Source organism: Onychostoma macrolepis, chromosome 07 (assembly GCF_012432095.1).
Source record: "Onychostoma macrolepis isolate SWU-2019 chromosome 07, ASM1243209v1, whole genome shotgun sequence".
In the NCBI taxonomy this organism is placed as follows: domain Eukaryota; kingdom Metazoa; phylum Chordata; class Actinopteri; order Cypriniformes; family Cyprinidae; genus Onychostoma; species Onychostoma macrolepis.
The window spans coordinates 12,813,087-12,830,834 of NC_081161.1; the positions used below are offsets into that span (position 1 = coordinate 12,813,087).

Sequence of the window (17,748 nt, forward strand, 5' to 3'; positions counted from 1 at the left end):
GACGCAAGGCTGCCAACTCATGCATTCAGTGTAAGACTCATGCAATTAACACTGTTCTTATGCCACACGTCTATTTAAAAAAAACAACAAAAAAAAAAACACTGCGGAGCAAAGATTACGAGTATTAAAGAGTATTATTCTCATGTATGCCGAGTAGCCAGCGTTTCTCCCTCTCATCTTGCACTGTACTCTGTGTGTTAGACTATTTGTTTTACATCATTCAGCAGTTATTTCATCTAATCTATGATGAAAACAGTACCCATAATTGTACTACTCATCATGACATTAACTACTACGCATGTCCAGATATCAAATATCTAGACATGCCTAATAGTTGATGTTAATTATTGTTTTCTAAAGAAACTGGTGACTGGTGATGTCCCTGACAGCTAGGGCTGCTCGATTATGACAAAAATCATAAATCACGATTATTTTGGGCAATATTGTAATCGCGATTATTTAAAACCATTATTAATGGGCCATATGACCAAAACTTTATATAAAAGATTTATTTAAAGATAGTGATATATATAAAATATATATAGTGATATATTTTCTGTAAATAAGGTTGCTATGACATCTACATTTTAGAAACCAGCGAAATGTCACAATTCTCAATACCACAGCAAAATACTAGAGTAACTAATATTAGTAAAAAAAAAAAAAAAAGTCTTCAATTATTGAAAATAATTAAACTGCCAGTAATAAAAAAAGCAGAAGGAATACAATAGAATGAAAAGAAAAAAAAAAAAAAAAAACAAACAAACAAACAACAACATACAACTGAAACAAACTGTGCTTTAAGTTTTTTTTTTTTTTTTTTAAATGCAAGTCTAAAGTATTCAGTTAACAGCCTACTAGAGAAATTGAATAACCTAATGTGAAATAAAACATCACTGTCTTCACTGTAAGAATTAAACTTCCTTTGTTTCTTATTAAAGCTACAAAAGTCCTTCAGTCAACAGCAGTGAGTGATTTTGAATTTGTCTTTTGTTGCTTGATTAATATGAAGCACACAGTCGGCAGCAGGAATATTAGCCCGCTGTCATTTTAAGAGCCGCACGGATCAATTTACCGTTACACAAGTATTTTCATTCTCAACTCTTTACGTTCATTTATTACATATCCAACGAGGGTTTACGTGAATAATCACTAATAATCTGTTCCGTCTCTGAGCGCATCCACAGAAATCCACCCGAGGAACAGCGCAAGTTATCTTTGTCTGTCTTTTTATCTATCTATCTATCTATATCAATATATCTCTCTCTCTATCTCTCTATCTCTATATCTCTATCTCTATCTCTATCTATTATAGATATAGTTTTTCTTAAATACACATTGGACACAATTGTCACCCCTAGAAATACATGAGTAAAATATCTCTTTAGTATATTCCCATTCATATTCACAATTTTGAGTATTCCAGGGTGATTATGAACATGAAATTATCCAGCCATGGCTTCCTGTTTCACAGAAATATAAAAAGCAGGGAAGCCCAAATTCCATTAATCATCCATCACAATGAGAAAAAACAAAGAATATATTTCTGATGTGCAGCAAAAGATAATGGAGCTAGTGAAGTGGCTTTAAGAAAAGAGCTAGAGCAGTGAAAATTCCCATTTCCACCATCAGGTCAATAATTAAGAATTTCCAATCAACATAAAATGTTACGAAACTGCCTGGAAGAGGACGTGTGTCTATATCATCCTAATGCACAGTGAGAAGGAGAGTTTGAGTGGCTAAAGACTCTCCAAGGACCACAGCTGGAGAATTGCAGAAAATAGTTGAGTCTCGGGGTCAGAAAACCTTTAAAAAAAAAAAAAGGTCAAACAGCACTTACATCACCACATGTTGTTTGGGAGGGTTTCAAGAAAAATTCTCCTAGCTCATCCAAAAACATACTCCAGCATATTCAGTTATCAGACACGACTGGAACTTCAAATGGGACTGGCTTCTATGGTCAGATGAAACTAAAAAATGAGCTTTTTAGCAGCAAACACTCAAGATGGGTTTGGTGAACACAGGGATAAAAAGTACCCCATGTGTACAATAAAATATACGGCTGTATTTTTGATGTTGTGGGCCTATATTTCTGCTGGAGGTCCTGGACATCTTGTTTAGACATATGGCATCATGGATTCTATCAAATACCAACAGATAAAAAAATCAATAAGTGACTGACTCTGTTAGAAATCTTATAATGGGCCATGTTTGGATCTTCCAACCGTACAATAATCCAAACACAAACCTCAAAAACAACACAAAATGGGTCACTGAGCACAAAACCAAGCTTCTGCTGTGGCCATTCCAGTCATCTGACCTGAACCCTATAGAAAATGAGTGGGGTGAACTGAAGAGAAGCACCACCAACATGGAGCTGGGAATCTAAAGGGTCTGGAGTGATTCTGGATGAAGGAATGGTCTCTGATCTCTTGTCAGGTGTTCTCTAACCTCATCAAGCATTATAGGAGAAAATTTAGAGCTGTTAAACTGGCAAATGGAGGTTTCAAAAAGTATTGAATAAAAGGGTGACGTTAATTGTGGCCAATGTGTATTAAAGAAAAACATTTATTTCATAATAATATTTCCCTCAATTTTAAATTCTTATCCAATGGTTAGATTTTTGTGAATTTTTTTAATAAAAGATCAAAAGGATCAACAATACAGATTAATTTTCACAGCCTTTGATCATATTTACCAAGGGTGCCGATATTTTTGGCAATGAGTATATATATATATATATATATATATATATATATATATATATATATATATATATATATATATATATATATATATATATATATATATATATATATATATATATCTTTAAATAAATCTCTCATATAAAGTTTTGGTCAAATGGCCCACTAATAATCGTGATTACAATATTGACCAAAATAATTGCGATTATGATTTTTGTCATAATCGAGCAGCCTCTGGTTGAGTTGACACGGAATGACCCAGTAGTCATCGTAATCATGCGTCTTGTGCCATCAACCCGGAACTAAAGTTCGATACAGTTCGATTTTATGAACCTGAGAACTTCCTGAGAACCGGCTCAAAAGATCGACATCAGTTAAAGGCTAGACATGTTCTAGTAAGAAAAGACAACAACACTGTGGTGTTCAACCTGTAGAAGGGATCCCCGGGTATTAAGACATGTATAGCTTAATATAACGTAAATGATGTCTCTTATTTAAATATGTAGTAGAAAACCCATGAAAATTTGTGTTATTTAAAAAAGCAAAAAAAAAAAAACACATCGTTTTTTGGACTATGAGGGGCCCCATTATTTTATGTGCACAGTACATTCTGCATCGATGACGTCAAATGGTTGCACTCGGTGAGCAACTGGTGCGGTTTACTACAACAACTCAATATACAACTCAGAAAATAAAATACTGATATGATACCACATTGTGTGGTTTTTGGTTGTAATTTTCAGTCGAAGGGCAACAAGAGAAGCAATGTAAGACTTCACTGCTTTCCTAGCGATAAGAAGAGGAGAAAAGAATGGGAAGATGCCTGTGGATGGATAAAACTTCCTAAAGACCCGCTTCTTTTTTTCTCTCCACTCTCCACCTGATGCCTTTGAGTCTTTTAGTAGACCACAGCTACTGAAAGAGCTAACAAACGGCTGAGACAAGAAACACTAGATGCCATCCTGTTAGGATGTATATAGAAAAATGTATTGTGCCATGGTACAACAGTTATACCCATTCTCTCAAGAAAGAAACTCGTAATCTTGAGCGCAAATGGAGAAAATCGAACTTGGAAGTTTTTAGAGTTGCGTGGAAAAACAGCATGTCCAGCTATAGACAGGCTTTTAACCCTCTGGGGTCTGAGGTAATTTTGGGGCCCCAGAGCTGTTTTCACATGCCCTGATATTTGTGCTCATTTCAGCTACTTAAAACATACTATTGACCAACATGTATTCAGCACAAACTGTGCTACAATAATGTGTGACCAAGATGGATGTACATGTTTGCATTTTTTAGATAAAAAAAAATTATGCATGGTTAGTAAGTTTTGGGGGAAAAAAATATGTAGCTGAAATAAGGCCATAAAACTCACACTAAAAAGTTCTGAGTAAGACCTTTGAGTAATCAGTCTTGTAGGCTAGAATATTTACTTCAAAATTGTGTGAAAATCATTCTGCTTACTCACAGAAAACAATATATTGATTTAAACTTTTAAAAGATTTGTTATCGAAAGCCTATTTGTGAGGGAGTGGCAATGGCCTTGAATATTAAGTGCTTCTCACCAAAGAGACAAAGGGCCCTCCCCTAATGGCCCATCAGTGTGACTGTACTTTGAGGCAGGTAAGAGAGAATGTGAGGAGATTGAAAAAAAAAGAAAAAAAAAAGTTTTTTTTTAAATGATTTGTATTTTATTTACAACACAGTATAATCAAAACATTCATAATGAAGGTCAAAGACACATTATTGTGCACACTGATCTAATCACAGAGATGTGAACAGACTGAGTCATTCCTGCAACAGATTCTGTTCAGCAAGTGAAACAAGTAAATCATACCTGATATTTATGTGTTATTTAAGTGTTTCTATTACTTTCCATGGATTCAAGAAGAAACTTAAGAACATAATCAGTAGTCAAGGAGCTTGTTTTACCACACAGAAACTGCACTTGTTAAAATTACAAATGACTTGCTTCTTGCGTCAGACCAAGGCTGCATCTCATTGCTAGTTTTACTTGATCTTAGTGCTGCGTTCGACACTATAGATCATGACATACTCATAGATCGATTACAAAACTATACGGGTATTCAAGGGCAGGCTTTAAAATGGTTTAGATCCTACCTGTCAGATCGCTACCATTTTGTTTATTTAAATTGGGAGTCGTCTCAATTATCACCAGTAAAGTATGGAGTACCACAAGGATCTGTCCTAGGTCCTATTTTCAATATACAGTGGGTACGGAAAGTATTCAGACCCCCTTAAATGTTTCACTCTTTGTTATATTGCAGCCATTTGCTAAAATCATTTAAGTTCATTTTTTTTCCTCAATGTACACACAACACCCCATATTGACAGAAAAACACAGAATTGTTGACATTTTTACAGATTTATTAAAAAAGAAAAACTGAAATATCACATGGTCCCAAGTATTCAGACCCTTTGCTGTGACACTCATATATTTAACTCAGGTGCTGTCCATTTCTTCTGATCATCCTTGAGATGGTTCTACACCTTCATTTGAGTCCAGCTGTGTTTGATTATACTGATTGGACTTGATTAGGAAAGCCACACACCTGTCTATATAAGACTTTACAGCTCACAGTGCATGTCAGAGCAAATGAGAATCATGAGGTCAAAGGAACTGCCTGAAGAGCTCAGAGACAGAATTGTGGCAAGGCACAGATCTGGCCAAGGTTACAAAACAATTTCTGCTGCACTTAAGGTTCCTAAGAGCACAGTGGCCTCCATAATCCTTAAAATGGAAGACATTTGGGACGACCAGAACCCTTCCTAGAGCTGGCCGTCCGGCCAAACTGAGCTATCGGGGGAGAAGAGCCTTGGTGAGAGAGGTAAAGAACAACCCAAAGATCACTGTGGCTGAGCTCCAGAGATGCAGTCGGGAGATGGGAGAAAGTTGTAGAAAGTCAACCATCACTGCAGCCCTCCACCAGTTTGAATCGTTATTTCTCCACTCAGTCATGTGAGAGATTTGCGGCCTCTTATGCAATAACTGATCCACCTGTGCCTGAACTGTCCTCTCCTGTGCAGGATGTGAACAGACTTTTTGATTTCTTCAATCAAAAATGTTTGTCTACTCTGAATCTTATTGCTCCGTTAAAACCCAAACGTATTGTTACTAAACCCCAGCCATGGCTTAATGATGTAACTCGTTTGCTCAGAAAGGCTTGCAGAAGAGCAGAGAGAAAATGGTGTAAGGATAAGTTACAGGTCTCATATGAAATGTGGAGAGACTACCTATACGTGTATCAGAGAGCTGTCAAGGCCGCCAAGTCCAAATATCTATCTGAGTTTATTGGTGACAATTTACACAGACCTAAAACCCTTTTCTCTGTTATTGATTCTGTGTTCAGTCCCCCTGTCAACATTTTTCCTGATGCTTCCGTATTACTGTGTGAAAAATTCTGTACATTTTTTAATGAGAAAACCGTTCAATTAAGATCTAACCTGCCCTTGTGGAACTCTGTTCAACCTGAGAGATCAAGTGGTCCAATGCTGTGGAACGATTTTCAGCCTGTTTCCTTTGAATCCTGTAAAGGCATTGTTGAACGTCTAAGATCGACTTCATCTTCTCAAGATATCATTCCATCTAGATTTCTAAAACAGATTTTCAATACCGTTGGACATGATCTTTTAACTGTTTTTAACACTAGTCTAATTACTTGGATTGTTCCTGACTGCCTAAAAACAGCTATAGTAACTCCATTATTAAAAAGGCCCAATCTTGATTCTTCAAATTTCATTAATTTTAGGCCTATATCAAACTTGCCATTTCTTTCTAAGATTCTTGAGAAAATTGTGTTGACCCAGCTGCAGTCCCATTTGATGTCAAATAATATTCTTGAAAAATTCCAATCAGGTTTTAAGTCTCAACACAGCACTGAAACTGCACTTTTAAAAGTTGTAAATGATATTTTACTAGAAACAGATAAAGGGAATGCCGTGGCTTTGGTGCTTCTAGACTTTCCAGGCTGGAGAGCTGTGTTGGGTTGCAGGGAAAGGTATTGAAATGGTTTCAATCTTTAACTAACAGAAGCTTTAGTGTTTCTATTGGCCAACATAGTTCGTCCTCACACCCACTTGCTTGTGGGGGTGCCACAGGGCTCAATTCTTGCTCCAGTTTTATTCTCTATATTCATGCTGCCAATGGGTGCTATCTTTGAGAAATATGGAGTGTCCTTCCGTCTTTATGCGGATGATACTCAGCTGTACTTTCCCTTGCAGCATAAAAGTAAAGAATGCTTAGGACCTCTGTTAAATTGTCTAAACTAATTACAAATATGGTTAAAGCAGAATCTTTTAGTGTTAAACGAGAGCAAAACCAAAATCATTTTGTTTGGTTCAAAGTCATATGAAGACTATGCACTTCAATTTGGTCATCTCTCTTCCTACTTTACACCCTGTGCTAAAAATCTTGGTGTTCTTTTTGATTGCAACCTGGGTTTTGAGAAACAAATTAGTGCAGTGATCAAATCAAGTCTTTCACTTACGGCGTTTATCAAAAATCAAATCTTTACTTTCTGTAAAACAGTTTGAACAGATTATCCACTTGTTTGTTCTATCTCGTTTAGATTACTGTAACTCACTATACTATGGTATGGTATAAGTCAGTCTTCTATAATGCATTTGCAGATGGTCCAAAATGCTGCTGCAAGATTGATTACAGGCAGACGAAGGTTCGACCACATCTCACCCACTCTTATTTCCCTAAACTGGTTACCAGTCAAATCTAGAATTACTTTTAAAATTTTAACTTTTGTTTTTAAATCTCTGCAAAACCAAGCTCCATCATATCTCTCAGAGGCAATCTCTAATTATAAACCAAATAGGTCCCTAAGATAAAGTAATCTTGGCCTCCTCTCTGTTCCTAGATCTAGGTTCCATTGCAGAGGTGATCGAGCTTTCGCTGTTGCTGGTCCTAGTCTATGGAACAAATTACCAGCTTCTATCAGAGCTGCGCCCTCTTTGCCTGCATTTAAATGCTGGCTGAAAAAACATCTTCTGTCAATAGCTTTAGTCTAGCCATGTCAATTGTATTGTTATGCTGTGTTTTGATGTTCTGTTGTCTCTTATCTGTTTTATTTTATCTGTATTGTACAGCACTTTGGATCAACTGGTAGTTGTGTGAAAGTGCTTTATTTAGAAAGAAAGAAAGAAAGAAAGAAAGACTTGACTATAGGGCTGCGACTAACGATTATTTTAATAATCGATTAATCTGTCGATTATTTTTTCGATTAATCGATGAATCGGATTAAAAAAAGAAAAAAAAGAAAAGCATTCACTTCCAACCCTTTATTCAAAAACAGAACTAAAATCTTTAGAAAGTGCACAAACATGTTGCTCCTTGAACATCCCTGAGCTGTTATAATAATAATAAAATAAAATAAAAATGGACTAACACAAAAAACATACACATGTATGCTTTACATCTGCCAAATATATAGACTTTTTGGGGGGGGGGGAGTGCAAAAAATTAAATAATTTAACAACACTGCGTCGTTAGCGTTGGTATTGTATCAGACACTTGCACTTAACATTATATGAAAATCAAGCTCAATGGAGTTAATAATGTTTTTGACCAGAGAATGACGGAGATGGAGTGTTTTGTTTGTCATTAGAACGGCTGTAACTGTTATCTGAAGCAGCAAGTGTTTTTTCTTGTCGTTTAATACACTTGGCCAAAATCTCAAATTAAGCGCTTATGCACATAACGCACAGGATATTTAAAACGTATATAGACAGCAAATAACTAATTCTTCTCCACTCTTCAAACACACAAAAACATTATCCTTTACTGACATAGTGTTTGAGTAAAGAAAACGCTGTACTATTCAAACACCAATTATTTATTCACCCTTGCATTGCGAAAAAGCAGAGATCTCATCTTCTCCAGGCTGTGCGCGCGTCAATCTGAGCGGAGGCGGGTGAAGTTACGAGGTCTCGCTGAGAGCTCGATGATCCAATGGCGTTACGAAGTTTTACTGACGAGTTATTTTAATGCTTATCATTGGTTTACTATTTTTAAAACTCTCTGATTTAAAATAATAAAACGAATTATAAGCGACTCAAGTTTGGATAATTTTTCACAGCACCTGACTGGGCTAGGGTATGGCAACTGCCATACTCTGCCATCATAACGCCGCCCTGCTCCCACACCTTGGATGACTTGGGTCGCACGGATTTCTCTGCCTCCGCCATGTATTTTTCCTCTACCTCCGCTCGTTTTTTTTTTGTTTTTTTTTTACTTTTTTTTTTTTTATTTATGAGGCGCCAAACTCTGCTACCATCCGTGCGCGAGAGAGACCGAGTGTGTTCACTCCGCTCCGCTCAACTAAAGTTTTTATTTTTAATAATCAAGCGTCTCCGGCGTCGCGACACAACGAATCGATTATGAAATTAGTTGCCAACGCTTTTAGTAATCGATTTTATCGATTTAATCGATTCGTTGTTGCAGCCCTACTTGACTACCAGCAGTGCAGCTCTAAATCAGTTCAAACCCATATCTTAGTTATAAAAAAAAAAAATAAAAAGTAGTAGATAAATTACAGCCAGCTGGCTCTTCATTTGATGCCATTTCATTTTCAATGCAGAGGGAAAAAAGAAAAACCCATAACTATAATCAGATTTTCTTCCAAGGATTTATTTGTGAAAAAAAAAAAATGTAATGCTTCAATTTTTAACGATATAGCTGATGGAAATGCCATTTATCGAAAAAATTTCTCATGTGTCGACACAATGTCTTTCTGTTTAACTTTAGCGCACAAATTCTATATAGATACTTCAAATGTCACAAAACTTTAATTTTTTATATGAATTAAAAAAAACAAAACAAGTAAATGGTAAATAATAAAGAACAAATAAATTAATTACAATCAATAGCACAAACAAAAACAAGATACAAATTAAATTTATCAGTACTTAATTTTTTTCTATAATCTTACTATAATCTATTCAACTGTAAAATAACATTGGATAGTTTTCACTGTATAATGAAAGATAGCAGCAGGTTTATTTAGGCTGCTGTCTCTTTAAGACCTCATGCATGGATCTAATATGTTACACATGGCTCTGTGCTTACTTTTCTTTTTAGTAGCGCTTGTCCTCCTAATTAAAAAAAATTAGGAGCACCTTCTGATCAATAATCAAATTCTGATCAAAAATTTGCATTCCTAATACGAGACATCTGACTCCTTAAAGTGACTTGCAGGGGTATTTTCTTTTTACCTTTGCAATGGCATCATTTTCATCTGTGTCAAATTCAAAAATGTATGGTTATAAGCTTTTTAACATTTCTATTTAAAACAATATAATAAGAAGTAGAATAAGACAAATAAGTTACCTATCATATGAGGCTCAGAGGTGGCATGAGTGCAATTAAATTCATAGATTCATGTGGACATTAATGTTTTAAATAAAAAATTTTGAATACAGAAATATTAAATGATTTAAATAACTGAAATTATACACTAAAAATGAAACTGAAACCGCCAGCAGGTGGCGGTATGTCACTGATTTTAGCACTGAATCATTTATTCAATTGATTCGTTCAAACGGCTGATTCATTCAGGGATGAAGAAAGTGACTGTCTTTATGAATGGGTAATCATGAATCACTGACTCATTAGATTCGTTCAAAAACGCACTTTCATTCATGAATGAAACACAGCTGTGTTTGCTTTTCGAGATGCGCAGCGGCTCAGCTGTTACTTTATTTGGAACTATTTTCGTTGATATAGAGCAAAATCATGCAGTACTTGTTGACTGATCTGTTGTATTAAATCAATATCACATTTGCAAACTCCCTTAATAATTATTAAAAGCTGTCACTCTCCTTATCGCGATCTGTGGGCGCACAGAAAATGAGAGCGCTTGAGCGAGTTCTCAAGACTCAAAAGCACGTGCAGATGTGATACATACCTGCGGGAATGAGTAGAATTATTAATAATAGCCGATATCAAGTTCTGCTCTGTGTTCTCTGCTAATAAGCCGACTGTGAATGATGCAAGCAGCGTTACTATGTTGTCAGTGAGAAGCTGCAAATGCGGCGGGGATGATTTTTGGTGTGCCGGCAGAACAACAACAATAATAATAATAATAATAATGCTACATGTTTCTTTTCCCCTCATTTTTTCCAATTAACGGAAATCCGTCATGGCGACGGAGAACTTTAATCCCTGTGGGTTGCGGTTTTTTGGGCTACTTTTATCATGTACCGCGGCTGCCCAAAGTGTATATAGACAAATAAAAATTAAAATAGATCCTTTTACTAATGTGTATTATACTTGGAATGTATACCTGGCAACTTAAGAACAGAGAGGCGGTAACATCACAAACAACTTGAGTTTCAGCCAGAGCATACATGTCTTTTACACAGCAGAAATAAACATGACAACAGACACTATAGATTATATAAGATAATAAACGCAAGATTACGATATGATATTTGTATGTGATTTTCTTGAGTGAATGTGTACATCTATGCTAATTTGTGCATCGATATAAAAGGCTATTAATAGCATATTTTAACAACAGTAAACGACCAAATTCCACATGTGATCGCAAAAGGAAGTTATTACAAACACTCAATGGTGGTTTGAAGTGAGTTCGGAGTAAAAGTGTACTATTAATCTCATAAATTGTCTTATGAAGCATGATGCTAATGTTAACTCTAATGCAGCTGCAGAACAGGTCCAAATCTTCTTCATAATGCATTTTGTCATAATACTTCACGTAAGGTCGCAAGAAAATGTTTTGTTGTATTTATTTAGAAATACTTTTGATAATAGTTGGGTAAATGTATACTGGGATTGAAGCGATGTGGCTTGGTAAACGTTTTATTGCCAGTATAAAGGCTGATAATGGCTGAATAAAAACAAAAGAATAATGATAAAAGAATAATAAGGATTGTGTCTCATACCTGGCGGAGGTGTGAAAGGTTCGGTTTCCTTAAACTAGTTTGTCATGCATGTCTTTATTTCAAGACATTTACAGGTAAATCCTAGTATTTTAAATTTGTGATTAATCATGATTAATCACAGTACATGACTGTGATTAAATGTTTTAGTCGATTGGCAGCACTAATATATATTATATATATATATATATACACACATATACACACATATACACACATATACACACACATAGTGGGGCAAAAAAGTATTTAGTCAGCCATCAATTGTGCAAGTTCTCCCACTTAAAAAGATGAGAGAGGCCTGTAATTTTCATCATAGGTATACCTCAACTATGAGAGACAAAATGAGAAAAAAAAAAAAATCCAGAAAATCACATTGTAGGATTTTTAAAGAATTAATTGGTAAATTCCTCTGTAAAATAAGTATTTGGTCACCTACAAACAAGCAAGATTTCTGGCTCTCACAGACCTGTAACAACTTCTTTAAGAGGCTCCTCTGTCCTCCACTCGTTACCTGTATTAATGGCATCTGTTTGAACTCGTTATCAGTATAAAAGACACCTGTCCACAACCTCAAACAGTCCAACTCCAAACTCCACTATGGCCAAGACCAAAGAGCTGTCAAAGGACACCAGAAACAAAATTGAAGACCTGCACCAGGCTGGGAAGACTGAATCTGCAATAAGTAAGCAGTTTGGTGTGAAGAAATCAACTGTGGGAGCAATTATTAGAAAATGGAAGACATACAAGACCACTGATAATCTCCCTCGATCTGGGGCTCCACGCAAGATCTCACCCCGTGGGGTCAAAATGATCACAAGAACTGTGAGCAAAAATCCCAGAACCACACGGGGGGACCTAGTGAATGACCTGCAGAGAGCTGGGACCAAAGTAACAAAGGCTACCATCAGTAACACACTGCGCCGCCAGGGACTCAAATCCTGCAGTGCCAGACGTGTCCCCCTCAGGGCTCGCAAAATTTCAAAATCCCTGGTAGCCCTTCGGGCAGGTACTCTTCAGATTTTGGTAGCCTGAAAATTTATTTAACTAGCCCAAATGAAATTTATTTTATTTATTTATTTTTTAAATATAGAAAATCAGATAGGAGTTTAAATGTCAAATCAAAAATATCTTCAATACACAAATATCAACAAATATGAAGGAAGGAATCTTATTTCACTATTTACAGGGTATCTGCAGAATGTTTAAAAATAAACTGAAGGCAATTTATGACCCATTTTAAGAGCTGCACGAGTAAAATGAACACAGAATGAGCAGGGCTGGACAATGGTAACACAGTATTGAGCCATAAAATTACATGATTTACAGCTCAGATACAGGTTTTCACAAAAACAAAGATCTTATACAACAGCATTTCAGGTTATATACCATTTTTATGAAAAGGGATAAATCAAGCATATAAATTATGTTAATTTAAAGTGTATAAATATTACGGTCTTAATTGTTAAAATTTTTTGAAGGCATATTAACTTCTTTCTCATTTACAACTCTGTGTTTGCTGCGTAAAAAGTTGATATTTGCATTGATCTGACCATAAACAGCAAGAAAGGCTTATTGGAAATGCAATGCTTTAGGAGCGCTGAAATGTTGCGGTTTCCCTGGAAACGCTGTACACAAAGCAGCTCCGCGCTCAGAAACGCTGCTTTATCAGGCATTATATTTTAGATGAAATTAAAATGCCAACGACACATTTCTGAGGACACTCGGTTACCTTCAGATACATTCACATAAAGACATCCGCGCCGCGTTTTGACTTGAAACTTGCAGCGCTCATATTTATTCAATGACATCATTGCCTTTTGAAGTTTAATCCTGCCGTATCGCGACTCTTGTCTTTCCGTCCCCAACTGTAAGACCTCTAGAAATTATAATTAAGACATTTCTTAAGGCCATAAGTTTTAAATACGTTAAATGGTATAAGTTTGATACAACTCACTTTCAGAGTTTTTAAGGACCCGCGGGAGATCTGTATTTAAGGAGCCCGTCGGGCAGGCGGTGATGTGTTTTGGTAGCCCGACTGGAAAACATAATAGCCCCGGGACGTCGGGCTAGCGATTTTGCGAGCCCTGCCCCTGCTTAAGCCAGTACATGTCCGGGCCCGTCTGAAGTTTGCTAGAGAGCATTTGGATGATCCAGAAGAGGATTGGGAGAATGTCATATGGTCAGATGAAACCGAAATATAACTTTTTGGTAAAAACTCAACTTGTCGTGTTTGGAGGACAAAGAATGCTGAGTTGCATCCAAAGAACACCATACCTACTGTGAAGCATGGGGGTGGAAACATCATGCTTTGGGGCTGTTTTTCTGCAAAGGGACCAGGACGACTGATCCGTGTAAACGCAAGAATGAATGGGGCCATGTATCGTGAGATTTTGAGTGAAAACCTCCTTCCATCAGCAAGGGCATTGAAGATGAAACGTGGCTGGGTCTTTCAGCATGACAATGATCCCAAACACACCGCCCGGGCAACGAAGGAGTTGCTTCGTAAGAAGCATTTCAAGGTCCTGGAGCGGCCTAGCCAGTCTCCAGATCTCAACCCCATTGAAAATCTTTGGAGGGAGTTGAAAGTCCGTGTACTAATAGGCTACATTTTTAAATTTTAGAGTTTCTTCTTTTAACATTAAACTATAAAATAACTTTAATGATCAATATAGTAAATAATATTAATGTTTTTATTCATTTACAAAGTATGGTTCAGTACTGTTTTTAGTGCTTTAAAAAAAAAATAAATAAATAAAAAATAGTAAAGCACTAGCTTTCTTTCAGTATCCATTTGGAAAACTATCAGTTGATTAATCGGTATCGGCCAGTGGGGTCCAACCTAGCTATCGGTAAAATCCACTATCGGTCGACCTCTAGTGTCTATATCATCCTAATGCACGGTGAGAAGGAGAGTGGTCTCCAAGGACCACAGCTGGAGAATTGCAGAAAATAGTTGAGTCTCAGGGTCAGAAAACCTTAAAAAAATTTGAATCTTAATCTGAAATTTGGTGATGTATGAATTGATATGAATGACATTATTTAACAACTACAATCACAGTAGTATATTGACTGATTTGTTGAACTTCCAGCCTTGTAAGCATGTAATAATTATGACAACAAAGCATTGACAAATAAGCCTGGTGTAAACATTATGAAAGTCAGTAACAAATCACACAAACTAAAGTAGATTGCAGAAATATAAAAACATATCTGTTGCTTTACCACACTCAGTATTTAGGTAATTAATTCAAAAAGTCACTGTAATAAAAATATATAAACATGTGGATTGCACTTTGTAAACACTGTTAACTTTAGACAGACTTTAAATAAATAAGAATATATATATCATCATGTTTTCAACACATGAGCTCAGTGAAATGTTCTATGATTGGTTGTTAATATTCTGTTCAGTAATTGGTTAAAGCCGACGTGGCTGCCGCGTATATATAAAAATATTTTTATCTTTGGCAGCGCCTGCCACGAAGCGCTGTGCTCGTGGAAGCGGCATGATTTTGGGTGCACGAGCACCGCTTGCGCTCCTCCACCGTGCCGACAGCGAAACCGCATGTCTCCCATTGAAAATTAACTAGACATTCACGACTGCCGCATCCCATGTGAAAGAATCTTAATATATTATGCTTTCTCTCGCCGTACTTTGATGTCATTCACCGATCGATCTTCAAGTCGAACACACCTCTTTACTCTCGCGTCATTGCGGCCTCTGCGGTTGAAAAAAAAAAAAAAAAATCGCGTTTTTTTCAATATCGCGATATTATCGCAAATGCAATTAATCGTTCAGCCCTAATAAAAAGTACCCCATGTGTACAATGAAATATAAGGCTGTATTTTTGTTGTTGTGGGCCTATATTTCTGCTGGAGGTCCTGGACATCTTGTTTAGACACATGATCATATTTACCAAGGGTGTCGATATTTTTGGCCATTAATAGGCTATTATGTTTTTCTCCGTTTGCAGAAGGGCTGCAGGTGGATGATGTGACCATGTGAATCCTCACGTTCTATTGTTTGTGCTGCTTTTTGCATGTATAAAATTAATGTATTAAATTAATACCTGGAAAATAAATGTAGGCATTTTTAATGGGTCACAGCCACTTAATTTAATTGTAATTTAACAATCTTGTCGGTTAACAGTTAACAATGGTTTAACAACCATCGCTTGTCGGTAAGGAGAAATAAAATAACCAAAATTAACATTCCCATTTCCAATACGGTCTAATAAAAGTTAATCAGAAAAATAATAATAATAATAATAATAATAATACAACTGCACGTTTATAAGACTTGAACAAATATCTAAAAAGTCTATAACAAAATATAATTTTTTTTCACACCATTTTATTGAAAGGCCAGTTGGATGGAAACAGGCTGGAGACAGCATATTCGCAATGTTTTTTTTTTTTTTCTCCATATGCTCATTGTCGATAACAAAACCGCGCAAAAACTGTATGAAGTCTAGGCAAATGATTGTCTGTAAACTTTCGGGTACTTTAAGGACTCTTAGATACTGAAAGTACTTTTTGTTTATCACTTGTAATTGTCTTTTTCACCCCTTTTTATGCTTGTATGTGAAGCTATATTTATTTGGTTAAGTTCTTAACAATTGTTTTGATTTATACATCGGTAAAAGTGTCCATGTGACATCAGTGGCTTAACTTCAGTTTTGTGACGCTACGAGAATACATTTTTTTTTGCGCAAAGAAAACAAAAATAATTTACTCAAGCATTCTTCTCCCTCGAGTTACGTCTTCCGCCATTTTTCCAATGTATTTACTACGTTTCTGGACCTGGGAACATTTCAGTTGCGTTGCTGTCTATGGAGGGTCAGATAGTTCCCCGATTTCATCAAAAATATCTTAATTTGTGTTCCGAAGATGAAGATGAAATTAATGACAATTGTCATTTTTGGGTGAACTATCCCTTTAAGCTCACTACACTGGCTCCCAGTTCAATATAGAATTGATATTAAAGTCATTTTACTGGTATTTAAATGTGTGAATGGCCTGGCTCCCTCTTACTATCTTGTTGATCTTTTTGTCTGAACATCAGCTCAGGATATCAATAAATTCTACTGATCAGATGCTATTAACAGTCCCTAAAACTCATCTGAAATCTAGGAGGTGACCGTGCCTTTGCAGTGGCTGCACTACAAAGATTTAGCTTTTAATCATTAGTAGCTTCTATGTTGTTTTATGTTTTGTTATGCTGAATGTTATTTTACAGTTATCGTTTTGAACAGCACTTTGGTTAGCACTTTAAGTTTTAAAATTGTGTTTTATAAAATACATTTGTCATTGTCGTTGTTTTTCGACAAGCAACACTTTTGCACAGAATACACGTGTATCCTCACTTACAGATAGTCTGGAAGCTTCCACACTACTCTTTCCTCACTTCCTTATGGTGCAATTACTAGAGATTTGATATGTCCTTCAAGATAGCTAACTTTGATTGACACATGGGTCAATGGCTGGAGGACGGAGGTGCAAGGAAACAAGGAAGCATCAGTTTGAGTATTGAAAAGCACTCTAGATGTACAGCATTTTGTACATACACATCCAAGTGTGTATGATATATGGAACAATTTTTTGACTGCGTTCAGGGGGTGCTGCAGAAACCTAATTGCAGACAACTGTGTGCAAAGTTTCAAAATCCTGATGAGTTTTTTTTGTTAGTTTGTTTTTGTTTAGGAAAACAACAACATACCTGTGGTAAATGTCTTCAGTGTTTTCAGCATGACATGTTTAGATAAGTGGAGCATCAAGTTGATAAATCTTGGTCCAAAAGCAGAGAGTAAATGTGATGCAGCCACCTTAGGAAAAGCATTACCTTCTTCGTTCTAAATATATTGATAAAAAGACAAAAAAATAAAAAATAAAAAAAGACCAATAAAACATAAAAATAATTAAAAAGGCAAATAAATACATTATTATTATTATTTTTAATATATACCTATATGCAACAGGCACAGTAGTAACAAAAAATGTGATATTAAACAAATGAACATACCGCTATCTCTTGGAGCCATGAAAAAGCCACCTTTCGAAACTCAACATCACCTTTACGATCCCAAATTGGCCAGCAATGCCTATGAAAACA

General features: G+C 36.0%; 1 protein-coding gene across 4 annotated transcripts in view; it reads right to left on the bottom strand.

Annotated features, from left to right (window-relative positions):
• Positions 1 to 17,748, bottom strand: part of haus6 (HAUS augmin-like complex, subunit 6) — a 30,224-nt gene that overhangs the window by 9,558 nt on the left and 2,918 nt on the right. For all 4 annotated transcript variants that reach the window (XM_058781116.1, XM_058781117.1, XM_058781115.1 and 1 more), the window contains 2 exons: positions 17,659 to 17,737; positions 17,356 to 17,488 (listed from right to left, as the gene is read on the bottom strand). In XM_058781116.1, coding sequence (XP_058637099.1) covers positions 17,356 to 17,488; positions 17,659 to 17,737 — 212 coding nt within the window. The remainder of the gene's footprint in view (positions 1 to 17,355; positions 17,489 to 17,658; positions 17,738 to 17,748) is intronic.